At 44.7% G+C, this 27,558-nt stretch overlaps 1 protein-coding gene across 1 annotated transcript in view; it reads right to left on the bottom strand.

Annotated features, from left to right (window-relative positions):
* Positions 1 to 6,773: 6,773 nt before the first annotated feature.
* Positions 6,774 to 27,558, bottom strand: part of IHO1 (interactor of HORMAD1 1) — a 57,388-nt gene continuing 36,603 nt past the window's right edge. Inside the window, exons 6-8 of the mRNA XM_054976412.1 lie at positions 11,502 to 11,605; positions 9,516 to 9,906; positions 6,774 to 6,817 (exon numbers count right to left, since the gene is read on the bottom strand). Of these exons, the coding sequence (XP_054832387.1) occupies positions 6,774 to 6,817; positions 9,516 to 9,906; positions 11,502 to 11,605 (539 nt within the window). The remainder of the gene's footprint in view (positions 6,818 to 9,515; positions 9,907 to 11,501; positions 11,606 to 27,558) is intronic.

The following is a 27,558-nucleotide window of genomic DNA, read 5'->3' as shown; positions in this document are numbered from 1 at the left end:
ACGACATAAGTGCAAAACGAACAGCCCTCAGTTCAAGCACATTAATATGGAGACCCTTTTCTCTCTCAGACCACACATCCTGAACACATAGCTCCCCACAGAAAGCCCCCCACCCCTGCAGAGAGGCGTCCGTGGTTACGGAGAACTCGGGATGATGGAAACCAAATGGGGTCCCTTTAAACAAATTAACATCCGACAACCACCAGTTCAGAGAGGATATAACGGCTCTGGGAACAGAGAATTTAGCAGTCGGAGGATGCTGTAAAGCATTGTATCTCCTCACAAACCAATTCTGAAGCGGGCGCATCCGCAGCCTCGCAAAAGGGACCACCGGAGTCGCAGCAGCCATATGCCCTAACAAGCATTGAATCATGCGCACTGGCTGATAGCGATTCCGTTTAAACAGGGTTACCAGTCTCTTCAAAGAACGTGCCCGCTCTGGAGGCAATAAAGCCTTGGCCTCCCCTGAGTCGAACACTGCCCCAATATAAGGCACAACACGGCTAGGTGTCAGCTTAGATTTTTCAAAGTTAACCAGGAGGCCCAAGCGTTCGCAAGTGTCTAGCACCAATGCCACATCTTGCAGAAGCTTAGCCTCCGAGCTCGCCGTTATGAGCCAATCGTCGAGATAGGGATAGATGGTACAGCCCTGCTCTCGAAGAAAGGAAACCACAGGAGCCACGCACTTAGTAAACACACGTGGGGCTGTGGAAAGGCCGAAGGGGAGAACCTTGTAACGGAATACCCGCTGCTTGTAAACGAAGCACAGAAAACTCCTGTGCTCCTCCAAGATCCCCACGTGGAAATACGCGTCCTTTAAATCCAGGACAGCGAACCAATCCCCCTTCCTCAAAAGGGCAATTATAGCAGGCAGTGTGATCATTCTAAACTTGGTGACCCTTAGAAAGGCATTTAGGCCCCTAAGATCCAAAATCGGACGTAGACCCCCATCCTTCTTAGGGACTAGGAAGAACCGGGAAAAGAAACCCCTCACAGACTCCACAAAGGGCACCTCTTCCACAGCACCCTTAGCCAAGAGGGACCGAATTTCATCCTCCAGCTCAACCAAGGTATTATTCACCGCACTCAGCGGTGAAGTACACATCGGCAGTTCAGTGAATTCCAGCCCGTACCCCTTATCAACAATTGTTAAGACCCATGAGTCAGATGTTATTGACTCCCATTCAGACAAAAAAGGACTGAGTCTGTCCGAAAAGTTCAGGGCTGCCGCAGGGCCGGGTCTTCAGAACTGCCTTCCAGCCCCTTGCGGATCTTTCTGCTGGGGTGGAGGTTGAGACGAGCGGGGCTTGAACGGCCTACGCCTCCTGCCCTGGTGTTGAGCTGGGGTATACTGGCGCTGCGAAGTAGGGTACTGCGGATAGTACGGACGGGGTTGGTATCTGCTGCGGTACTGGTAGGGATTATACCTCGACGAGTACCGAGACTTGAACGTGGACCTGTCCGCCGGAGTGACCCCCAGGGAGCGAGCTGTTTGCCGGTCCTCCTTCTTCTTCTTAAGCGCCTCGTCGGTGGTGGTAGAGAAGAGGGAGTCACCCTCGAAGGGCAGACGTTCAATCTTGGCCCTCACCTCCTGCGGGAGGGCAGTTGACCGCAACCACGAGTGTCTCCTCAGAAGCACCGCTGACGCCATACCCCGAGCCGCCGTGTCAGCTGCATGACTTCCAGCATTCATCTGTTGTTTTGATAATCGTACTGCCTCCGTCTGCAGCAACGACACCACCGCCTTCTTGTCAGCAGGGAGGTCAGTGACATAGTTGGCTAGCTTCTCCCATAGGTAGAGCTGATAGCCCGCCATAATTGTTTGATAGTTGGCTATCCGGAGGGCTAAAGCAGCGACTGAGTACTGACGCCTACCCAGTGCGTCCATTTTCTTTCCCTCCTTATCCGGTGGTACGGAGGAGGACCCCGACCTCTTGTGCTGAATCTCCTCGGCTATCAAGGATGATGGTGGAGGGTGCTTGATGAGAGACTGCCACGTCCCTTGTTTGATTTTATACATCTGTTCGATGCGTTTGGACGTGGCAGGCAGGTCAGATGGTGACTTCCAGACCTTGTCGATGATCTCCTCCAAGCCCTCCAACATAGGAAAACCTACTGTAGCCGGGTTCTCTCCATAGATTCTGCACAGCAGCTTGTCTTTCGTCTTCGGGACCACGGAAGATACGTCAATCTCCAAGGCCTTGGACATGCGGGCCATTTGGTCTGCGTAAATCCGCAGGTCCTCGAAGGGAGAGCTGGTGGATGGGCCAACATTGTCGTCTGGGGATGGTTCAGAGAACGACTCAGAGCGGTAGCCGGACCCCACATCCTCGTCATCCTCATCAGACGGAAGAGCTGATACTTCGTCTCCTGGGAAGGGTGGGGGCAACCACTCACGACGGCTAGACGACGACGGCCCCGGATCCGATGATCTGAAGCCAGGCGGAGCCCCTTTCCACTGGCACCGAAAGGCCTCAGGTAGATCTGTAGCCTGTTGATGACGCGCAGCCACAGACCGTTCGGATCCGACTCGCTCGGATCCGACACTCCCCTCCGACCAGTACCGCTGACTACGGGCAGACTGTGCAGGCGAAGGATCCCTGGTCGCCTCTCGGATCCGACGACGCGGAGCCGGGCTCGATTCCGGTGTTGGCGAACGCCGCCCACTCGACAGGACCACATAGGCCCCGGGATCCGGCACCTCTTCTTCAAGGAGGGGACGGTCAGGGGAGTCTAGGTGAGGCGACGGCGTAGGTGGAGACACCAGGACCACCTCCTCTGCAGGCCGGCGCCGAGGGGACCGAGAACGATGTTTGGTCTTCTTAGCCTTCTTCTTCGGCACCGATTCGGAGGAAGCTTTCGGAACCGATGTCCTCTTGGTCGACGCCTTTCGCGCAGCCTCCGGTCCCGGGACTGACGCAGGCCTTTCGATCGACGCCGGGGCTGATCGTATCGGATCCGACTCGCCCGGTTCCGGCCTCGGAGTCGACCTCCCCGGTTCCGACCTCACCGACGCCGACTTGTGCGGGGACTTCGCAGACCTCGCCACCGAGCTTGCCCTCGATGCAGGCTTGTCCGCCGGGCGGGATGTAGCCACCGATTTTGAAGAGGCTACAGAGCCCGCTCGCGACCGGCTCCCGACAAGGGTGGAGGTTCGACCAGCCTTCTCCGCGGCCCCAGGTTTCTCCGCCTCGGAGGGCCCAGGGGCGTCCAAGACCCGCTGCCACAGTGAAGCCTTGAGGCGGGCGGACCGCTCCTGCCTGGCTTTATGCGTAAAGCCCTGGCAGATCTTGCAAGTGGGGACTACATGTTCCTCCCCCAGACAAAGCAGGCAAAGGCTATGTCCATCCGTTTGGGCCATTTTTGCACGGCACTGGGCACAGTGCTTAAACAGGGCTGTAGAAGCCATTCCAGGGGGCAAACCAAAAGCGAAGTCACACAGTCCGGGTCAAATACCTCACCGAGATCAGTCCGTCCAAATCAGTAAACAGAGAGAAGTCAAATCCAGTCCAAGTCAGTCACGAGAAAGCAATCCAAAGCAATCCAAAGCACAAGAAAAAAGCACGGAGCTACAAGCGAACGTTCTCCTCAAGCGGCGGCAAGAAGAGAACTGAGGGAAGGGGCCGTTGGCCGCTGAGGAGCATGTGACCGTTTGGGCGGGAAACGGTCGCTGAGGCGCGCGGCAAACGGCCCCTTCGGAGCTGGGAAAGCGATAAAAAAATCTTCCGGCGGCTGGCCTGCGCGTGCGCAGTACCCATGTGTGGAGGCACAGAAGAACGAAGATGAATGATGGGATCCTGCTACTCTAAATATCAAAGGCACAGTGAATAACAATATTCTTACCAGCTGAACCTTACAGTGGATTAAGATGAACTGAGATGAGCAGCAGGAACAGTATCCATCCATCACAGTAGGAGGTACGGCCACTGAGCTCCGTACAGTAAGGCACCGGATAAGGAAGGATTATATTCTGTCCCATGCTAGGGGGTTCACATCTCGGATTCTTGACTAGAGTCAGCTACTTTTATGGGAACTTTTCCTGCCATCTCGTCCCACTTTCCAGATTTCTCATCTAGCTTTAAGAAAGGCAGAGAAGAAGGGCTTTTCACACAATGATGATTTCCTGTGGAAGCCCTCTTGTTGCTCTGGCTGCCAACGCAGTACAGATTCCAGACGGTGGGTTTCCCCATGTTTTCCCATCCCCAGTCTGCATGGTTGCCATTCCCTCTTCCCCCCAGGGAAAACCCAGAATTTCCCACCGGCATGGCAGCCATCCTGCCTTTGCTGCGATTGTCTGAAAACCTCTCAACAAAGCAGGTTTGGGAAATATCAAAGAAAGCTGAGGAAAGTGCACAAATGCTGTGGGGAAGCAGAGGGAAAATAACAATAATAACAACAACATTCAATTTATATACCATCCTTCAGGATGACTTAGCACCCACTCAGAGTGGTTTACAAACTATGCCATTATTATCCCCACAACAAAACACCCTGTGAGGTGGGTGGGGCTGAGAGAGCTAGAAGCTGTGACTGACCCAAGGTCACCCAGCTGGCTTCAAGTGGAGGAGTGAAGAATCAAACCCGGTTCTTAACCACTACACCAAACTGGCTCTCTTCCTTGACCACGCTTTCTTGACAGCATTGATCTTGGGGCAAATAACCATGTGTAAAAGCTCAAGATGAAAAACATGATTTGTGTGACTTCCTCAGAGCCAAGCTACAAGTGACGCCTTACGCAGGTTGGACACTTGTAAGCTTACCTCGTTTTGATGGGAAATGTAGGTGTCCTGGTTTTACAGCTTGGCTCTCCATTACAGCTGCAAGACCAGGATGCCTACATTTCCCTTCAAAACTTGAGGTAAGCTGACAAGTGTCCAACCTGTGTCAGGCGTCACTTGTAGCTTGGCTCAGTCCTGTAGAAGAAACAAGGCCCAAATATACTTTGAGAGACTAACCCAGCCAGACCCCATATAGCTCCCAAATGATATCCTTCTACCATTCAGTTACAAAGGACCGAGAACAGAATGTTGTCTCTTGTAACTACTACATAGCCATTTGCAGTTACCGTGCTTTTGGTTAGTCACAGTTCCCTGTCTGCCAGTTTTGCTAGCTAGGTAACAGCTTTTCCACTGATTTTTAGCCAGGGCCGTATGACTTGGGGGGGAGGTCTGCAAATTTTGGGAGACATTCAGGACTTTGGGGAGTAAATGGCAGACACTGAGGATTTTAGGCAGCTCTTTCTCCACAATTGCAATAGTTTCTGACAGTCAACAGAGGAGAATTGTTTTATACTGCTCATTCCACTTTGGAGTGGGGGGAAATCCCAGTTTCTCCCCCAAATCCTTTAAAAATTGGCACAAATCAAATAGAAATCAAACTTAACATTAAGGAGCTGCCTAAAAGAATAGGTTCCATTCAAGATATGTCTGTGTCATAGACATGTATCATAAGTATATCTATATAGCTAGTTTGGTATAGTGGTTATGACCGGCAGAACTCTAATCTGGAGAACTAGGTTTAATTCCTCACTCCTCCGGTTGAAGCCAACGGGGTGGCCTTGAGTCAGTCACAGCTCTCTCAGATCTCTCTCAGCCCCAGCCACCTCATAGGGTGTTGTTGTCCTGAAGGGCAGTATCTAAATAGAATGTTGTTTTAGTAATAAAGTTGCCTTCTCTAGAGTGGCTTGGGGGCATTCAGTAGTTATGTCGCAAACTTAGGCGGTTAGTGGTAGAGAATTAAAGATTAAGAACCTTTGCTGTAGCCTGTTAAGATGGGAAAGCCCTCCCTGGGTATAATTTTTATACTTTGGACATCTACAAATCCAAACTGATATTTAGGCGGACACCAGCAACCAGCTGTGGAGTCACATGGATTGGGGCTGAAGGGTGGTTCAAGGACAAACCAGACAAGTGTTTAAAAGACATGTGATCAGATCTCCCAGTGCATTTTAAAATGGGAATTGCAGCAGAAGGGGCCATAGCCTGAGGAAACAAACAGTTTAACCTTCTTTCCCATGCCATTCAGCTTATTAAAACTGACTACCCACCCTTGAAATGTCATTAGCCCTAGAAAAGAGGTGGATGTACTCTCTTGGAGGGGAAAAAACTTTCCACAGTCTTCGGCCCTGGACAGTGGCTACCAAACTATACTACATCATTTGATTTAGCACTAGGCAGCATCATGTTCAAGTAAGCAAACTTCTCTGGCCCTAGGGAATATTTCAGTTAATTTCAATTAATTACCAGCCTCCCTTTTGTCTGGGATATCTTCCTGCTTGGGGGTTTTGAGGGGAGTTTGTCATATATAAATCTGCTAAGCAATTACCCTCTTATCTTAATGGCTCATCCATTTCTTTGAAGTGCTAACTCTTTTAATCCTGTACAGAAAGCCTGAGGGTGCTGTCTAGCTTCCATCAATATAATAAGTAAATTTTATTTTCAGTGGAAATTACTTTTACTGACCAGCTGACCATGGGAATCCTGTTAACATCGGCTGATCCTAAGTGATTGTGCTACAGACAATCCAGCCTCCTGAGCAGAATGGGAGCTCCATCCTAAGACCTGGTGCAGCTAGTTAGTATCTTATCTTACCCCTTCCAACATCACCCAGTCCACACTGAGACCATGGCTGCTTTTTAATGAAAGTAAATGTTGGGAGATTCCACCACGAACATCTCACTTAACATGTAATTTAATATCTTTATTTAATAGCTAAATAAAGTGGGCATAGGGAGGACTAGAAAGGCCCTAGGACTAGAGAGAATGGGAAGGAAGTCACAGATCCAGCCCTAAGAAGATGTCGCCCTCAGCGTTGTCCCCTATGTTGGAGGTAGAGGTCCAGAAAGGGCTGCTGACAGCTGATAAGACTCTGAAGTACGGCTCAGAGAAAAAAGTTTAAGCCGAAAGCAGGATAGCTGGTGTAAGGCAAGTAGTGAGGGCAGCAGGATCCATGATGTATTTGGTTGCATCAGTAGAAGAACTATGCAAAAGGAAGAATCTTAAATCCCCAAATGAAATTAGAGAGCAAAATTTGACTTCTCAAAGAGCCCAGAAAAAGTCTCAATCAAAAAGTATTTTGTTTGGATTTTGGTTTCTTCCTTTTGACTTGCTGTCAGTTAAGAGAGTGCCCTCTAAGAGACAAGCAACAGCAAATCCTTGAATCAGCAGGGAAGGCAGATTGCAAACTCTCCAAGCAGTGAAGGTGTTAAGGTTATAACTGGAAATTAAGAAGATTGCAGCCACACAGTGATCATTTAAGAAGGCTCAACAGCTTTACCTATCTAGAGAAGGAAAAAGTGAGGAGGGAGGGTGTGAGAAAGAAGCATGGGGAGAGGCAGATAAGAGGTCTGCTGGGTCAGACGTGGTGCATCTAGTCCGGCACAATGGTCAAAAGAGTTGTCCTAGCTAGCCAACAAATGGGGCACACAGGCCAGGGCCTTTCCCTGATCCTGCCTTCTAGCACTGGTATTCAGAGGTTTACTGCCTCTGAATATGGAGATTCCTTTTAGTCACCACTGGCTCATAGATCTATCTTTTGTTTTAAAGCAACCCACACCTGTGACCATGAGTATGTGCACAATTCCCCTTTGCTATTGCAAGTATCCAACAATAACCCCGTGAGGCACAGCATCAAAATAACTTTTTCCCATGCAGATGAAAGCAACACCAGAAATCAAAGTAATCTCCACACTTGTTCCTGCTTCCTCCATCCTAAATACCTCTCCTCAATGAGGCTGCTTCACACATACATTGCAGCACGTGGGAGCACTTTCCTGGGGTGCTCTCCCAGCTACACTCTTTGTGCAATAGTGAAACCCCACATGCAGATCTTTGCAGCCCAATTGGTACTGAGAAGTGATTTCAATCTACAGCACTTTTATTATGCATATTTTATCAATACATTCCAGATAGGCACATATCATACATATAGGCACCAACTACATGCATATTTTATGTTGTTTCTGCACCCAATCCCACCTTTGGAATGCTCTCTAGACTGAAGTAAACAATCATGGCCTCTTTTTGCACAACAGGCATGGGAAGAGTTTGGGGGAAATGGTGTTCTTGTGTGGAAGGATATCAAGAGGCTTGCTCAAACATTTCTTACTGGGGGGAAAAGCACAACCTGGTAAGAATCTTGACTATATACACCAACCTGCCCACCCCTTCATTAGGGGGAGGAAGTTTGAGGCAGGCTGTATTTCATCAAGGTAGCTCTCAAATGATTCCTGTTGTAACACCCATTTTTGGAGACGGTGGAGGGTTCAGAGAAATTGTGTTCAAATAAAAATGGTGAGCCTGGATCAATTGTTACTGTATTTGCCTGGTGAGGGATGGGGAATGGCATGCAAGGATCTGAGATGGAATGCACACATTACTGGATACTGTGCTATTGTTGCCTCTACAGCAATAGTTTGCAACTGGACTGGCTCTTCCACAGAGGAGAATTCAGCTGTGAAAGCTTGCTATCTATAGCACAGGGCAGCAGCCCAGTGCTATGTCCAAAGATGCATGCATGGAGCCGGAAACTCTTTCTGGGTAAAGAATTCTTCCCACAAGGAATATCTGAACAGGTTCAAACCACTTTTTTTAAAGGATAAGGAGTACTTCACTTTGCTTGAAGTTACATGAGTTCTTTCCCTTTGGGCATTGCATTGTGATGCTTGTGAGCAAAGGAACCTATTATTGCCTATAATGTACAAAGGGCTTTACACAAATAATTATGTACAAGCCTGGCATATGCATCAAAAGAGAGAGAGGAGATAAAAACAGAACATTTTCAATCAGAAAAATCACTGTCAAAAAATAATGGGCAACGCATTGCAGTCTTCTGAGAGGCTGGTATAGCACAGGTGGGTGAGAGATTCTCAGAGAGATTGAACCATCTTATCTGATTTTGGGATAAAGTGCTCTCTGGAGAAGAGCATGCCCAGAAACTATTATTTTTTATGCTGGAACTATCCATGCTCTTTTTAACTCCAGACATCTCCCATTTATTGGGTACGTGCTGCATATTTTCATGAGACTGGCGCAAAAGCTTGGGTTTCTCTGCCTTCCTATTCTGGGCTTGATGTGGTTTTTGCTGACTGACAACTGAAGAGTTTTCTGGATTTACTGAATCCCGGTAAGAATGCCGCTGCCCCCCTGACTCAGCACACTCCTTTCTGGTTTCTTTTTGCTTCAGGTTGCCATTGATGCATTTGGAATGCCATCCTTCTTTCCTGGAAGAAGGCTGTCTTTTCTTTTGGGTGCACTTTTGGAACCTTCCTTGTCCTGCCCTGTTGCCAGTACTTTTACTTTGCACTTTGTGGGCTGTAGCCAGCTTTTTGCAGTTCTGTGCTTGGGTTTGCTTGAGCACATTGTCAACATAATTGCTTTTCAAAAGTGAATGCCGTATAGCACTGAGTCCCTTTGCTAGATTGTCTCTCTTGATCACTTTCCTCACTGGTGTAGCATGACTTGGCTCTTCAGTAAGTAGCCAGCATTCCTTACTGCTGTCTTCAGGGGCAGCCGTACCTGACTGGCAAGTGCAAGGAGTATTGCTGTCATACTGGCCTGTGGTTGGAATATGACTCTTCAGCTGTTTATTATTGACATTTTCTTTGCCTTGGGAGGCACTATCACTAGAAATAAACTTGCTTCCAGCAGTAGCATTTAATTTTGAATTAGGAGATTGCTTGGTAGACGTCGTATCAGGCGAGGTCTGGGAAGCATTGTCCTTTATATGACTGAGCGTTTTGGGTGCAGAAATGAATGCCTGCAATTCTGCCAAAAGGTTGGGGAGCTGCAGGCTGCCTAGCTGTTCACAGAGCTTCAGGTGCTGCTCATTCTGCTGAGTTGTTAATTGCTCCAGACTTCCCTTTAGCAACTGCAGGCTGGATTTCAGATCTGAGAATTCCGCATCTTTCTGTGCAAAGTAGAATAATTAGGCAACGTGCATTAAAAATCTAGAACAGAAATACCATCAATCCTAAAGTCATTATGCACTGATGATTTACTGAGCTTCCCTATCAAACTAAGGGGCCACTTCACACATATTTTCCCTACTGGGAGGTAATTTTCATGTAAGATAAGGGGTGTTAGTAAGTACTTGTGCATCATCTATGACAATGGCACAGTGTTTGCCATAATGATGTCTTTGAAAGCATTGGCTTCTAAACATACAAACCCTTGGCTAATTAAATACTGATGTCTCCACACAACCTTTTTCCCATCATGGAAATTATCTTCATGGACAGAAAATTTTATGTTTAAAATTGATCTTGGTATTTATGCAGATCACTGAATTAGATCATTATTAAAGATCAGTAGAAAAGAGCAAGAGTCCAGTAGCTCCAATAAAATTAGCAAAATTTCCTAGAAGGGCAGGTGAAACTGACAGAGCCTTTGGGAGGCAAAGAGGAAATTGGCAAACCCTCTGAAGAGTGATTTTTGCTGGCTCTGTAGAGAGGGGAAATTGACAAAGTCTTCCAATCTCTTTTAAAACTCAGTTTCCCATCTAATGTTGCGACTCACTTCATGTGCGCATCCTCATGTAACTCGTATCGTGTAGCTTAGCTCTGAGACTCAAGGTAGATTGCACAGTGTAAGACAAAACCTCCTGAATATGCAGATGGGTAAGATCAACAGCTGCCTATGCATGTGCTTTCTCTGTTCTAGCTCCCATTTTGTGAAATGACCTGGATGAGAAGGTCAGGAAGGCCCCCACAATTCTGTCATTCTGCAGACTGTGAAAAACATAATTGTTCAGGAGGGGATTTCTACAAAGGAAATACAGCTGTAATGTAATGGAAGAGGGCGCTTTTATAAAAGAAACAGGATTGCAGTCTATGTCATTGTTTATTATATGTATTATCTTGCTCTTACTGCACTCTGCTTTTGTAATTCCATTGGGGAGGGGGACAAGTAACTTTTACTGGCTTGTTTAGGTTGGTATTGTTTCCAGTAAACAGATGTCTTCCCAGTGAACAGATGTTCAGAACAGAACCATTTCTGGTCCAGGACTATGATGGGTACCCTTAGGAGCTGAGGTTTCTGCCTTGCATCTTTATTAAGAAGGTTGTGGGTTGTGGGTTGTTTTTCATAGTAAATGTCATGCTTGTTAAGGAATCCTCTCAATGACATGAAATGTCAATTCCTTATGAGAAGTCTCCCCACAGCTTGGGTATATAAAAGTAGTGGCAGAACAAGCTTGCAAGAGGAGGTATTTTGAAATAAATTGATGGGAATAGGGGGAACCCAAATACAACTTTGTTTTTTTCAGTTTGCAAAATATATTCTGCTGACAGTTATCCTGTGGGGGTTTTGAATTTTAATTTTTGATTTGCAGTAAATTAAGCCCCCGATTATGAACTATGGTTGAAAAATGGATTATTATTTCATATCAGGAAATGCTGAGATGCATCTCAGAAGACCACAATTTGATAATTGGTGTTTTTGGAAGAAAGAAAAGGAAAAGCAATGGAAAAGTTCATCCAAATGAAGATCAGTTTCCACACTTACATCTTCAAGCATTTTCTTCATCCCGAGTAACATCTGCTCCATTTCACTTCTGTCTTTCAGAGCATTCAGGATCAATCCATAATGGGACTGAGATGTTTCTTGCGCTAGACATGGAAATCAATACAAACTGCATTTATTCTGTCATCTGTAGATAAAAATACAATGACATTCTAGGTTTCTGAATGGAATGGGGAATGAAATGGTACTTGTTTGTAACACAGCCAGGAGGTAACCATGATTTATGAAGCTGGCAGTGGAAGTAACATTTAATACAGAAGCTGAAAATACACCAAGTATTATTTAAGTGGGCATGACATTGGCCTAAGAATATTTTCAGATGCAGTGCTTTTCAAAAGTGCCCTCATGCAAAGAAAAAGTGTTCATTTTAATGATCTGTGTCCATTCACTATAAATCTTAACTGTTAAATATTCCATTCCCAGAAATCTTTCTGTGAACTTTTCACATGCCCAGTTGCCACATAACCCAATCCAATTCATGCCATCTCACATGATTTTACCAGTGACCAAAGCACCCTGACATTGTATATTTGTATAGTTTCTTGTTATGGAATGTTCTTTGAAACTTTACTTGCTCTTACAACCCTAAAAATCCAAAAAAATTGAGAGAAACCAAAAAGCCAAAAAGCCATAATGTCAACGGCATGGTTCCAGATGATACTACAATATAGGTCATAATAGCTCAGTGGTACAGCATCTGCTTTGTATGCCGAAGGTCCCAGGTTCAATTCCTGACATCTCTAGTGAAAAGGATCATGTAGTAGGTGATGCAAAAGACCTCTTTATGAAACCCTGGAGAGATTCTGCCAAACAGAGCAGAAAATATTGATCTTTATAGTTTAAAGATCTGACGCAGTATAAAGCCTGCTCAAGTGAAAAGGCTAAGTCTAACGTTCTGCTTTTGTTGATTGTTGGTACATAAATATATAGTTTCACAAAATCAGTGCTTGCTAGTCCCAACTACAGCTGGGTTTAAGATAATAACAACAGCATACTAATGACCTCCACCAGAAATTTCAAATTGGTTATTGCTCTCATCAGTAATCTCAGTTGTTGTCCAGACCTATATTCAGGGTTGTGAAAAAAACACAGAATGTAGCACTGAGTACAGCATTCAGCTTCTTGAGAATCTCATTTACCAGTTATTCTAAACTTTATAAAAATTAAAACAGACTAAGAATAAATAATCTTGGTATGTGGTGTCCCTCAGGGGGTGATACCCTCCCCCATGTTGTTCAACATCTATATGCGCCCTCTTGCCCTGCTGGTGCAGAGCTTCGGGCTGGGATGTCATCGATATGCGGATGACACCCAACTTTATCTGTTGATGGCTAACTGGCCAGATACCACCCCAGATGATCTGGCCAGGGCTTTGGAGGCTGTGACTGGATGGTTAAAGTGGAGCAGACTGAAGTTGAATCCAACTTCAGTGCTTGCTAGTCCCAACTACAGCTGGGTTTAAGATAATAACAACAGCATACTAATGACCTCCACCAGAAATTTCAAATTGGTTATTGCTCTCATCAGTAATCTCAGTTGTTGTCCAGACCTATATTCAGGGTTGTGAAAAAAACACAGAATGTAGCACTGAGTACAGCATTCAGCTTCTTGAGAATCTCATTTACCAGTTATTCTAAACTTTATAAAAATTAAAACAGACTAAGAATAAATAATCTTGGTATGTGGTGTCCCTCAGGGGGTGATACCCTCCCCCATGTTGTTCAACATCTATATGCGCCCTCTTGCCCTGCTGGTGCAGAGCTTCGGGCTGGGATGTCATCGATATGCGGATGACACCCAACTTTATCTGTTGATGGCTAACTGGCCAGATACCACCCCAGATGATCTGGCCAGGGCTTTGGAGGCTGTGACTGGATGGTTAAAGTGGAGCAGACTGAAGTTGAATCCAACGAAGACAGAGCTCATGTACCTGGGCCGTGGGCTATCGGGTTCAGGGATCCAGCTCCCACCTCTTTATGGGGCACTGCTCAGGCCCACTTCAATGGTGAGGAGCCTGGGTGGGGTCTTGGACACCTCCTTGTCTATGGGGGCCTAGATCATGGCGGTTACCAGATCAGCATTTTACTAGTTTCACCAGATCAGGCAGTTTGCCCCCTACCTCTTACCCTGTGACCTTGCAACCGTGATCCATGTATTGGTGCCGTCCAGGCTGGACCACTATAACTCGCTCTACGCTGGGCTGCCCTTGGGCCTGCTCTGGAGATTACAGCTGGTCCAGAATGCAGCAGCGCGGCTCTTGACTAGGATGCCGTTCCAGGCCCATAATACACCTATCTTGCACTCCAGATCAGGTTCAAGGTGCTAGTATTGACCTTTAAGGTCCTTAGCGGACTGGGACCAGCATACCTTCAGGACCGTCTCTCACCCTATATATCCCAGAGGGCACTTTGCTCAGAAGGGAAACATCTTCCGGAGATCCCCGGCCCCAAGGAGATCTGTCTTGCCTCGAACAGGGTCCGGGCCTTCTTGGCCCTGGCCTCAACCTGGTGGAACTCTCTGTCTGAGACAACTCGGGCCCAGCGGGATCTTTTAGCATTCCTCCTGGCCTGTAAGACAGAGATGTTCCACCAGGATTTGGTGGTTGAGGTGGATGGGCCTCCTCTCAGCCTCCTACCGAGGGGGGGGGCAGACCCCCCCTCCTGGTTTTTAGCTCATTGCTGTATATTAGCCTCCGCAGATACAGTGATCTTGAAAGACTGTGACATCTGCTGTCTGTTTAAATTTTTCTGCCAGTTTTAAAATGCTTTTAGCTATGTTATTTATTGTGTTTTAATCAGGTTGTGATCCGCTCTGAGCCTGCATTGCGAGGAGAATGGACTATAAGTCCAATAAATAAATAAACAAACAAACAAACAAACATTGCTGTACAAGACTACAGACTGAAGGCACAGAGTGACGAGCTTCTTTCCGTCACATCCTGAATGTCTGTTTCTGAATCAAAAGGTTCTCTTTCAGCTTTCCTGTGGCCATAAGGTGGTGCTTCAGTGCTTTGCTTAGCTACCCTCACCATGATTAGCACAGTCAAAATACTTTATACAAAAGAAGCAAATAATGCAAATCTAACTTCCACAGATCACAGAATTCTGCTTTGCTTGGTGCAGAATTTGGATAACCTTGCTGTAGAAATGAGTTTTTTGGGGTGTGTGGTGTATGGTGTTCATGCAGTGTCACACAGAGCCCCTGAGTGCACTATAATCTATTACAAAAGTGAAAGCATAAGAAAAGCACTCAGGTGCATTACGTGATTTCCCCTTTAAAAAAAATGTTTGAATTATTTCAATTATAATAAAGCAAATGCATATGATACACCATTCTTTCTATATATTTTCAGGCTGTTCTAAAGAATTGCCATTTACTTAGCTAATAAGCAATGCCCAAGAGTCATAAAGTGGTATCTCTCTTCTATTTCTCATTCTTTCCGTTTCTAATTTGATCCATGCTTTCCATTCCTATTCTTGTTTAGACAAGACAGTTGACACTTGCCATTATTTTCCAACAGTCAATCTTGTGGCTGTTATCAAATTCAGGGTTATCTCTTGTATACACACTGTAACCGCTTCTTTCACATAATTCAGCTGGCACACTCCTGGATCCCTGGGTATTCTATAATTCATTCATCTCCTCAATTGAATTTAATAGAATTTTCCAAAAGATCATACCTCTTGTGCAGTGGTACCAGATGTGATACAAAAAAATTTCACCTTTTACATTATTACAATACTACCTTTTCCCGATATTAGTTTTTGAGATCTTATATAGCTGTTTTTCATGGCAGAGGCACAGTCAGATCCCTCATGGATGCCACAGCTGCAACTAAGCATATTATTTGACCCTAGTCAACCTAGTCAAAAACTAGACAAAGAGCAGAAGTCTCATTAAAAACCTGCTGCTATATCTTAAAGATGAGTTTCCTGAAATAAAAAATCATCCTTTCCTCCACACTAGTTATTCCTGCTAATAGCAAATACACTACTGAACAAGACTCTAGACTGAAAACACAGTATGAATGATATGGTTTCTTTTGTTCCCATTTGCTTCTAAATGAAAGATTTTCTTTTCAATGTTTTACTTTAAGCAGCCTTGGAAGTGTTGATGCCCTTGATGTGCCTTTTAAATCTATTTGAACGAAACCATGCTTACTCTCAAGTTATCACAATTGAATGAAAGATCTTATATATTAAAAGTCTTTGTAGGAATCTTGAATTGCTACTATAATTCTCAGCAATTATACTGTGGTACTGAGCCAGTTCTTGTGAAGATATTTTTAAATGACCCACAAAAAGGGTTAGAAATTGTGTGTCAAAATGGAATGTGATACGTGAGACTCCTGATTGGATCTCTTGACCTTTTAAAAATGTTTCAAGCAGATGTAGGGGAATCCAAATTTGATTGGAGCAGCAACACTGGTTGATTGGGTGTTTAACCCTTTTCTCCCATTCAGTTTCTCCACTCTGTTATATTTTTATCTTGCCTTTTCCCCCAGAAGCTGAAACAGTATCATGATTCTCCATTACGTCCTCACACACTTGTCAGGTAGGTTAATCTAAGAAAGAGAGACTGGTTTGAACTCACGGCAGACTGGGGATTTGAGCCCCAAACCCCAACGTTTATAGTCTAACTTTCTAGTAGCGTTACAATCCTCAAAGTAGGTCCTAGATTTCTTCCAAATTACAACATCTCCAGACTGCAGAGATTAGTTCCCATGGAGGAAACAGAAACTTTGGACGAGAAACTATACGGCATCACATCCCCTCCCCAAACTCCACCCTTCCCAGCAGCTCCTCCCAAATCTCAAGGGATTTCCTTAGCCAGAGCTGGCAAATGTACTTTCTGGCCACCATACCACACCGGCTTTAAATCACTCCAACGTTACTATTAGCACCACACGGGGTACAAATTACAGTATTTGCATTTTGCTGGTAGTCAGCATCCTAGTAGGCTACTGTTGTTATTTTTAGGGAGCCATCCATCAATGGTACAAAAGCTCTGTTTTTTGTATGTGTACAGAATGGCATCTAAAACACAGGGCAGTATGCAAAATGCAAGTTTTTCTTACTGATGTAGCAACAGTTCTGCAGGCAAAGGAAGTACGTTCAGCCCCATTAGCATTAATTGCCAGCAGAAAAGAGACCCTGCACAGAAGGCAGAAATAGCAGGGCTGGGGCAGGGGTGTCCATCTTTTTTTTTAGTTTGTGATGACTGAGTATTCTTATGCTGTTATTTTTATGATTTTATTGTATCATTTTTACTTTGTGAATTGCTTTGAACAGATCTCTGGAGAAGCAGCATATATATTTTCCAACTAAATAAATATATACAAATAATAACTGCAGTATGCATACAGTGTTTTCAATATCCAGGAACTGCTTACAAAAACAACTATTTAGGATTTCCCAAAAACGTTCAGTATAATTGAAGCCCTTTGGAGAGGGATGATTATTACTAAAAATTACATCACAGCAGGAACTATCCTATAATAATCAATTGGAAAAGTCATAGCCTGAAAATACTTTCTGTAACTTTTGGATTTTATGTTACAGGCATCTAAACAAGATGCTAACAAAAAGGCTGATGTCAATAAAAAAGACAGGACATAGCAGCAATATAAAATACATGTTGAAATGATCCTCAGGCAAGAAGCAGACCATAAAATGTTTAAGAAATAAAAACTCTTAGTTAAAAACCTGGGTAAAAAGGAACATTTTAGCCTGGCACCTAAGACAAAGTAAAGTAATTATCAGATGAGACTCGCGGAGGAAGGCTAGGGTTGCCAGTGGGAGACCTCCCTGCAACCCAGTATGTTGCCTGTTGATGTGTGGAGCACTAGAGGGAGGAAATTAGGATGAAGGGGGGGTCATCCACTGTGATCCCCCTACACTAGGGTTCCCAGGTGCCTGCCGAGCCACCAGCAATTAGCAGGAGGTGGCAAGCCCCCCAGAGGTCACCTGCCACTGGCAGGCACCCCAGGAACATGTAAGGTGACTGTGCACACTCCCAGGAGGCACGACATCACTTCCAGAAAAGACATCATCACACTTCATTTGGGGCCGATTTTGTCCCCAAACCAACCAAATCAGCCCTGCGCAGAGCGCAGGAATGCTCCCATGGCTAACACAACAATGTCACTTCTGGAAGCGATGGCATCATGCAGGTGCCAGAGCATGTGCGCAAATGGAGAGCATGTGACTGGCACGAAGTAAGTGCCAGGTCCCCTCCTCCCACTGGGAGGGCATAGGGTCCTGGCAACTCTACCATACACTGATGTTTTTTCCAATGGAAACTGAAAATTAAATCGTGGTAAGGCTGCCAAGCCCTACTTTAACATAAAAATTAAATTTTAAAAAATTAAAAAGAAAAATAAGGCCTCATCTATTTACAGGAAGTTCTTTCCACAGAGTTCTGGCAATTCTTAGAGCTACCCAGAAGTATTAAAGCATAGCTCTAGGAAACACTCTTTGGTAAAGGTAGAACTTCATGCCATAGTTTTAGTTCTAGTAATCACCAGAACTCTATGATGAGAACTTCCTTTAAATATATGAGGCCTTATTTTTCTTTTAATTTTTCTCCCACGACACTGCCCCCCATCAACTCTCCTGCTGGTTGCCAGGCACTGCTTGGCAACCCCATGTCTTGGGGTGCTATAAGATTTGCAAGACCTCTATGGTTTTACTGTACTGTTTTTGCAAATCCTAGAGCAGCCAATGACTGCACTTCTGCTTTTCACCAGCAGTGACATCAGCATGCTGGCACGCCAGTTCCTGCCCCCAAATGTTCCTGGGGGTTGCCAGCTGTGTCATGGCAACCCTAAGGAGGGCATGCCGAAGACGATGTACCACCACTGTTTTTCAGTTCTTTAAAAAAATTGGCCTCTCTCTGTATGATCCCCCGTGGCCACTGCATTTTCAAATCAGGTTCTGCTTCATATTCTAACAATGCACAAGGGCTGCAGCTGCCAGAATCAGGGCCTTTTTCAGTGATTGCCTCCAGGCTACAGAACACTTATTCCCACGGAGATTGGTATTGTATTTCCTTATATGCCTTCAGAGATGTTTGCACGGTACTTCTTTTGCACCTGTCTTTTTGGAGTAGCAGACTAACAGTGCCATCCTAAGGGCCAAACTACATGTTCAGGTTTTTAATGAGGTGGATTCAGGATCCAACGTATGTTTCCTACTGCCACACAGTGGTTGCCAAAAATGGCTTTTCAAAAATAAAGGAGCCACCCCCCGCCCCCAGTGCCATTTTCCTACACAGAAATAGTGCCAGGGGAAATTATTTCCCCATTTTTGTTGCTCCATGCGCACAGACTACTCCACATGCATGAAACTCGGACCCAATTTGTTAAAACCCCCAACATGTAGTTTGATCCCAAGGCCAAATTCATTAAAGTCAATGGGCAAAGAAGGATGTAATTCTTCTCAGAATAGCATTCTGCATGCTAGGAGGGCTATTTCACTGGGGCACGAGGCAGAGAGGCGCGAGCCTCTTGGCACAAGCTGAAGGGTGGGAGCACAAGGGCTCTTGGCCTGTAGCTCTTAGCCCGTGGCACGCAGCCTGGGACCAGCCATCAGCTACATGGGTTGAAGGACAAGTGAGGATAGGAAGAAACTGCTTGTGAGATTATTGCAACAACTGATCAACACTGCTTGTGCAATACATGAAGACTGTAGCCCTAGACTATTGTTTGAGTTGAGACCACCAGTATGTTTGATATTCCAATATATGGTTGCAGGGTGCAATCCTGAGCTTCTTACTTACTACTTACTTGCTTGGTAGAAATGTCAGGCAAATTTACTATTCAAGTGCAGTTGGGAGCTGGTAGATATGGGAGCACAGTTTATGAAAGGCACCCAACAGCCAGCAGTAATGCTCGCTGCTTATCCAACCTCTCTAGTATTCCACCTGCTGACAATGGGGCTGCTCCCACCCACCCCTGCTACACTAATCCTATGCAATACAAGATCTGTTAGGAACAAGGATGCATGCATTGCTGGGATATATGCAGGAAGAGAAAATCGATGTGGCTTACCTAACAGAGACATGGCTGCAGGAAAATGACAAGGTGTGTCTGTCTCAACTAAATCCCCCTGGCTACGTTCTCCTACACCAACCTCGCTATAGTGTCTGAGGAGGAGCGGTTGCTATTATTCTCCGTGAGTCCTTCAACTTCCATAGATCTTCAGTACAAGCTGTAGCTGGTATTGACTGCTTGTACCTGTCTCTGGAAATTAAAGATAGATTGGGTATCCTTCTTGTGTACAGACCTCCTAGCTCCCCCATAAGCATCCTTTCTGAGTTGGCGGAGTTGCTAGCAGACATGGTGTTGGAGACACCTAGACTTATTGTTCTGGGAGATTTCAACATCTGTGCTGAGTGTTCAAATTCAGACCCGGCTGAGGAATTTATAGCTTCCCTGGCAACCTTGGGCCTCTCGCAAATTGTGACAGGCCCTACACATGAAAGAGACCACACCTTAGACTTAATATTTTGTACTGAGCCTTTAAGAGGAAACTTTGTTTCAACACTGGAGGTTCAGCCTGAACCATGGTCAGACCATCATCTGCTGAAGGCAAAAGTGAATATAGCCCCAACTCCCCACAAAATTGGGGTTCCAGTTAAAATGATTTGCCCACAAAGGCTCATGGATCCATCTAGATTCCAAAATGCCTTGGGGGATTTTAGAATCCCAGACACATGCCCCATGGTAGCTGCTGTAGGAGTGTGGAACGCAAAGCTCTTTGAAGCTATTGACTCCATTGCTCTTTGTCAACCACTCCGGCCCTTGGGACGGACACCGGCCCCATGGTTTACCATGGAGCTGGCTGACTTAAAGAGAGTTGGAAGATGTCTAGAAAGGCGCCGGCAAGAAACTCATGCAGAAGCAGATAGAACATGCTACAGAACCCACTGGAGGACCTATGAAGCGGAAATGAAAGCGGCAAAGAAATGCTATTTTCCAGCAACTATTGTGTCAGCTAGTTCACAACCATCCCAATTGTTTAAGATATCCAGATGCCTCCCAACCCCTAAATATGAACCTTTACAGTCCCAAGATCAGACAATTAGCTGCAAGGCCTTTGCTAAATTTTTTGCTGATAAAAGAGCACGAATACCCTCTGATCTAGATGCTAGCTGCAATGCAAGCAAGATAGAAGAAATGATAAATACACCATCCAGCTTACATTTGGATTGCTTTGATCCAGTCACAATGACAGATCTTAACAGGATCTTGACATCTATAAAAACCACTACCTGTGCGCTCAATCCTTTCCCATCCTGACTGTTAAAATCAAGTAAGGACCACATAAGAGAACCACTGAGGACTATTGTAAATCAATCACTAACTCAGGGCAGCTTTCCCTGGCAGTTCAAACAAGCAGTTATCCGTCCGCTACTTAAAAAACCATCCCTAGACAAAAATGATGTGGCCAATTATTGCCCAGTCTCTAATCTGCCCTTTCTGGGCAAAGTGATTGAGAGAGCAGTAGCTGACCAACTCCAGATCTTCTTGGATAACTCTAGCGCTCTGGACCCTTTCCAGACAGGTTTCAGACCAGGGCATGGGACAGAGACAGCACTAGTAGCATTAGTGGATGATCTCCGTCTGAATATAGACAAAGGCCATGCCTCCTTATTGCTTCTACTGGATCTATCTGCAGCCTTTGACACAATAGACCATGCCATCCTGTTGAGGCATTTAGAAACAGAAGTGGGCATCAAAGGATGTGCCCTGGACTAGCTTAAATTGTTTCTCTTGGAGCGGACTCAAAGGGTGGCCGTTGGAGATCAACTATCTCTAGAATGGGAACTATCTTGTGGGGTTCTGCAGGGCACAATCTTATCTCCCATGTTATTCAACCTCTACGTAAAACAATTTAGGAAAACTCATTCACAGTTATGGAGTTGGATGTCATCAATATGCAGATGACAATGACATCCAACTCTATAACTTGCTCTCCAGGTCCCCACAGGATGCAGTAGAAATCTTAGATCGCTGCCTGACAGCTGTTGTGAAATGGTTGAAAAATAACAAATTAAAAATGAACCCAGATAAGAGCGGAATGATGCTTGTTGGGAAAGCAGAGATCTTGAAGGACATTGTACTCCCCACTTTCGATGGCGTTTGTCTGACCCTTGCAGACTCAGTTAAGAGCCTAGGGGTTATACTGGATCCAGCGTTATTACTAGAAAAACAAGTTAAGGCAGCGGCAAAAAATGCTTATTACAACCTCACTCTAGCCTGGAAGATGGCTTCTTATCTTGACATGGCTGACCTGGCCTCTTGGATCCATGCTATGGTAACATCAAGACTTAACTATTGTAATGCTCTATACATAGGTCTCCCATCTAAGTTAACTAGGAGGCTCCAATTAGTGCAAAATGCTGCAGCTTGACTGTTACCAGGAGCGAGCAGGAGCATGAACATCACTCCCATCCTACAGTCGCTCCATTGGCTGCTCATCAGTTACTGTGCTCAATTCAAAGTATTAGTTATTACATACAAAGTTCTTCGTGGCTTTGGTCCGGCATACCTATGGGACCGCCTCCCTCCCTATGTTCCTCCATGGCAGCTTCGCTCATCTGAACAGGGTCTCCTACAGGTGCCAGGCTGCACACAGGTGAAGTCAGCAGCAGCCCGTACACGGGCTTTCTCTGTGGTGGCCCCTATCCTGTGGAATGACATGCCTGAGGAAGTCAGAAGAGCCCCCACTCTCCTGACTTTTCGTAAACGATGCAAAACTGAACTATTCAAAAAGGCTTTTTACTCAAATGGGAGGGCTGTATTGTAGGGAAGATGCTTCGCTAATGAGTTAGGGACCACAGACTTCATCACTATATTGCCTAACATATTGTCTGCTGCTTTAAATATGTACTCCTATGTACCACCAGTGCTCCATGTTGTCTCATGTTAGTCCTAGAATTGATAGATAAATAAATAAATAAATTCTAAATATTAGTTAAACAAATGGGTGAGTCACAGTGCAGTCCCAAGAAGGTTTATTTAGAATCCTACTGAAGTTTATTCAGTAGAGCGTATTCCTAAGAGAGTATTCTTAGGATAGCACTGTCAGACCCTGTTATTTTAGCCTTGTTTTTGTAGTACTTTTTTTGTTTTTAACTTAATACTATGTTTATTTTTTACCATGGTAAGCAACCTAAAGTTGTATAAAAGTGGCACAGAAATGTCTTAAACAAATAATAAATGAATGTGTGTTTTAGAAAACAGTAAGACCTAAATTGAATAAACTTGCAATAAAGGATGGCAAGCAGCCTATCTGTAGTGGGGAGAGTGTGTGAGAGAGCAGGAGGGGAGTGATGCAGACATTCAATCAACGTTTGATTTGCTGATAAGTGCTGTACATCTATTACAATCAGAGGAAGAAGCCAGGTTAGCTTTATGGGAGGGGTGGGGAGGATGTGCTATAAGCCTTCTTTTACAGATCATCTGCATGCCCCTTAGAAGCCGAGATGGCAACACAGGTCAGCGCTTTTGTGCAGCAACACCAATCTGCTTCTCTTTCTCAGCTTCACCTCAGTGCAATGTGCTTCTGGGGCTAAGAATAGCAGGGATCAAAGGAAGAGACAAGAGCCCGATGCTACAAAGAGACTGGCAGTTAGCAAAAGATCCTTCTTGGTAGCACAAGGAGGTGATGGCTAAAGAAGTCCGCTGATCTTATAGGCAATGGAAAATGGTTAAGCAAACCCATAGAACATCATCAGTACGTGGGGGTTGTTGATGCATTAGTTCTAAAAATAAAAATAAGAAAACTAGTAGGAAAAAGCTGTGAAACTCAGTATGGAAGTGACTATCTGTGGCGAGGGATGGTAATAAGAGACAGCACAGAATGAAGGAACCCACCAAGTCAGAAAGCTCCACATTCCTGTCTTTGGAGTGCAATTTTAACACTGCTCCTACAGAACAAGAATAACTAAATGCAGTCCTTGATTCTGGCCAAGTCAAGGTGCTTCATATTCCAGGACAATACACACTGTAATGTCTGAAGACAGAATAAGTTGCCCGTGCTAAATGTTTCACCCTTTCCTTTGCCAGTGAATGGACAGCTGTGCCCACCAGTGGGAGAGCTTGGCTCTCTGCCAAAGCTGTCATTATGCTATTATCCATTTTGACATCCCCCTGTGCTAAATCAATGGCATGCATGTCTGTGAAATTATTTATCAGTTGAAGAACAGCAATCTAGGCACATAGGCAAGAAGGGGGAAGGTGAGCTACAAACAAGATGGCTATGAGTTGCACATCAGTTTCTTCTCCCCCTGCCCATTTCCAAATAATTCAGTTAAAATGAGCTGGTCTCCTTCATAAACAGCATTTAAGAACTAGGGCACTGCATATCTGAAGTCTAATACAGCAGCCCATTTCCCGCTGCCTTCCATCTACCAATAAAATATAATCCATACCATTTTCTCTTGGTTTATACTGGCTTTAAACTATCAGTTGGCTGGAGAAAGATTTATTCATCTTGGACCAGATTTCAAAGGGAACACATTTAATTGATACCTTTCCAAGTACTGCAGTTATTTTAGATGGTGAGAAAATAATTAACTATCATTGTGATCCCAGTCAAACAACAGTGTTTATTAGCAGCCAGCTATGCACAGATGAACCCATTCAGAAGGAGGAAGCAATATGGTGAAAGTGGGTGATTCGTTTTTAATCATACGTACAACATTCTGCTGCAGTAGGACTCATTATTACGGTAAATGCCAAGTGTTCTTTTCCAGACTGTATGACTTAGGGAAGTTAAGAGAAATCTGGGGGGTTTGCTTGGGATAATTACAGAAGACTGGTATAAGAAATGTGGGAAGGATTCAAGTCCAGTATCTGACATCCCTATCTGACAAAGGGAGCTTGACTTTTGAAAGCTTATTTTCTGGAAATCTTGTTGGTCTTTAAGGTGCTGCTGGACTAGAATCTTGCTGTTCTTCTTCAGACCAGCTACCCACCCGAAACTATTTTCAGGGAAGGATTCAAAACATGCATGGGGGAGAGACATGGCCTATCATTATTTGCTATTTAAACAGTACTTTTGAATGTCCAAAGTGCTTTAAAGGATTTCAGCATGAATCAGAAAACAGCAGTAAACCACATGCACACTGAGTAATGACTAGACCAAATTATTATTTAATTATGATTACTATGCTGCCAGTGTACTTGGTGCCTGGCATTACATATTTCAATTAGACTATGAATCCATCCAAGTCAGCCTTGTCTACTCTGCCTGGCAGTGGTTTTCTAGGGTCTCTCTCAAGTAGACATCTTTCATCCTTAACATGCTACCTGATAGCTTTAGCTGGAGATGCCATGTTTGGTGCATATTGCATGCAAAGCCACTGAGCCATGGCCCCTGCCTGCTCTGCTACCTGATGGAAATTCCAACTGCACTTATATTGCTCACTGCCCAAAATCACAGCCTTTTCCTCCTCACTTTTATTCCCATTTTATATACGGAGAGGGAAAGTGAGGCTGAGGTGCACAGTGACTCGTGCACAGCCAATACAGTGAGTTTCTAGCTCACCTGTGGTCCATGTCCCTATGTCTGTACTTCTGCACTGCCTATGATAGGGCCCCAATGATAGGGTGGCAATCAGAAGCTGTCAGAATCAGGCTAATCTTTGTTTTCACTAAGGAATTTCATGTGTACTTTATTATGTACAAACTAAGACAATCTTCATCTCCTGGAGGTCTAACTTCAAAGGACAATATTGAATAAGGCATGACATTTTTGGAGCTCTGCCTCATTATAGCTGGCATTGTTTACTGTATTGGAATGAGGAAAATGTTCCTATGGAACCCTGCAGTATAAAAATCTGCATTTCTCTTTACCTTATGTAGCTAAATTTGCCAACAATAGCTTGCTTTTGCAGGTAAGTTTTTAAAAAATAAACATATGCATATACACATACACACGTAAATATGGAGCTTATATTTTAAAATGTCATGACACAAGATCAAAACAAGGTTTACAAAGGTATGGTGCATAGACTACACCAGTGTAGTGTAGAGGTTAGAGTGCAGACTAGGATCTGAGTAACCCACCCCAACCACAAATTGCTTGGGCGAATCATTCCCTCACACCATCACTTTTACTATTTATAAACATGAGAACAAATACTCATTGTTATGGAGATAAACAAGGTAAGGAAAGAAACAGCTCTTCTTTTAGACGCTTTTTTTTGTGTGGAGAAGGGCCTAAAATAATTGGATACTTCAAATACCATTTCCTACGTGCAGTTTTTCCATAATTGCTGAATTCACATTTCAGCTTTCATTTAAAAATGTCTCTATCCCTCGTGGTTGAAGAAAAAGCTTGAACATATATGGGGTATACCTGTTGCATACCCCTGTTACTTCTGTCCTTGATAACCATTCTTCTCTTTTTATTCCAAACAGAGAGCTGCTGAACTTGCTTCAAAAGAAACAGTGCTACTAGCAGGTGCCCAAAAGAACATAAGAGCATCAAAACAATATGCTTGGTTTTTAAAAAGAGGCAGAAGAGTGTTTCCCTGCTTGGAGATGGTTCTGTCTTAAAGTAGAACTGTTTCAATTGACTTTCATCACAGAGATCTTCTACATGGTGTCCTACAAGAAGTCTCCTTTTCAGAAGACAACAGACCCACCCCCACCTGCATTGTCTACCTCTCTTACCTCTCTACAGCCCTTTTCCCCAAGAATCTTTTTCTTAGCCAAGGTCACTTCTGGTATTGGAGTCATGAGAGAAAAGTGACTGAAGAGAAGAGATGCAAGGAGGTACAAGCCACAGGTGGAGGATGGTTCTCAGTACTTCTTTTGCTTTTATAATCAGACCTTCACCCCACCCTTCTCTTTCTACCTACTAAGGGCAATTTCATGTTTGAACACACAGAACTGCCTCCATCACATCAAAGTTGACTCACACGCAACTTCACAGAAGGGCACTGTCTTCCTGGAAGTTTCTAGGGTTGAGAATAGTGGCAACATCCCCCACATTCCACTGTAGGAGCTTCCCACCTCTCCAATGCTATCCCCATCCAACAGAAGCATGCAGGGTTAGACCTCGGCCATTTTCACACATCCTTAAAGGGACAGGCCACTCACTGAATGGTGGCGGCTTTTCTCCTTCACTTTACACATCTCCAATTTCAAAGCAGTAGCAAACTGTTTGGCTTCTGGTTTTTTGGAGCCTTTTCAGGGATGCAGGAAAGTGCGGGAAATTGCATTCTCATAAAAGGCACCGAAAAAACAGACGCCAAACAACCTGCTACCGCTTTGAAATCAGAGATGTGTGGAGTGAAGGAGAAAAGCCACCAGCATTTGGTGAGTGGGCCGTCCCTTTAAGGATGTGTGGAAATGGCCCTCCTGTGGAATAATAGCCTTGCTGCGCAGAATCCTGAGTGATGAGCACTACAGCATTGGAATGGATCAAAGCACACACCCTGGGATAAAAACAAAGGGGGAAAGGGGGAGTTATTTTACTAGCAGATTTTGAAAACAGCACAAGTATGTAGGGAAAAGGGGAATTTCCCAGTCCAGAGTTGGCAACCCTCTTTTACCCTGAGTGCTTTTAAAATGGCATGGCAGTATTGAACTATGAAGTTTTCTAGGTTACTGTAGGCTAGTCATGCTCTCTCAGCCTAGCCTACCTCACAGGGTTGTTGCAAGCATAAAATGGGAGGGGGTCAGGAGAAAGTGCTCCTTGAAAGCAGGTTGTGATCAAGATCTAATAAATGCTTCCTGGGATGACCTTGTGTGGCCTGGTTCATAGTCACACATGGAACGCCACAGTTTCTGGATATCCCCCCCCCCCAAATCAGGACCCTGCCTCAGGGATGGCAACCTCCAGGTGGGGCCTGGTGATACCCTGTTATTACAACTGATTTCCAGACTACAAAGATCGACTCCCACGGAGAAAATCTGCTGCTTTGGAGGGTGGACTGTATGGCTTTATCCTCCACTGAGGCCCCTCTCCTCCTCAAACCTCACCCTCCCTAGATTGCACTCCAAATCTCTAGGAATTTCTCA

This window comes from Eublepharis macularius, chromosome 4 (genome assembly GCF_028583425.1).
Source record: "Eublepharis macularius isolate TG4126 chromosome 4, MPM_Emac_v1.0, whole genome shotgun sequence".
Taxonomy (NCBI): domain Eukaryota; kingdom Metazoa; phylum Chordata; class Lepidosauria; order Squamata; family Eublepharidae; genus Eublepharis; species Eublepharis macularius.
The sequence above is the reverse complement of the archived record's forward strand: the minus strand, read 5'-3'. Positions and strand labels throughout refer to the sequence as shown.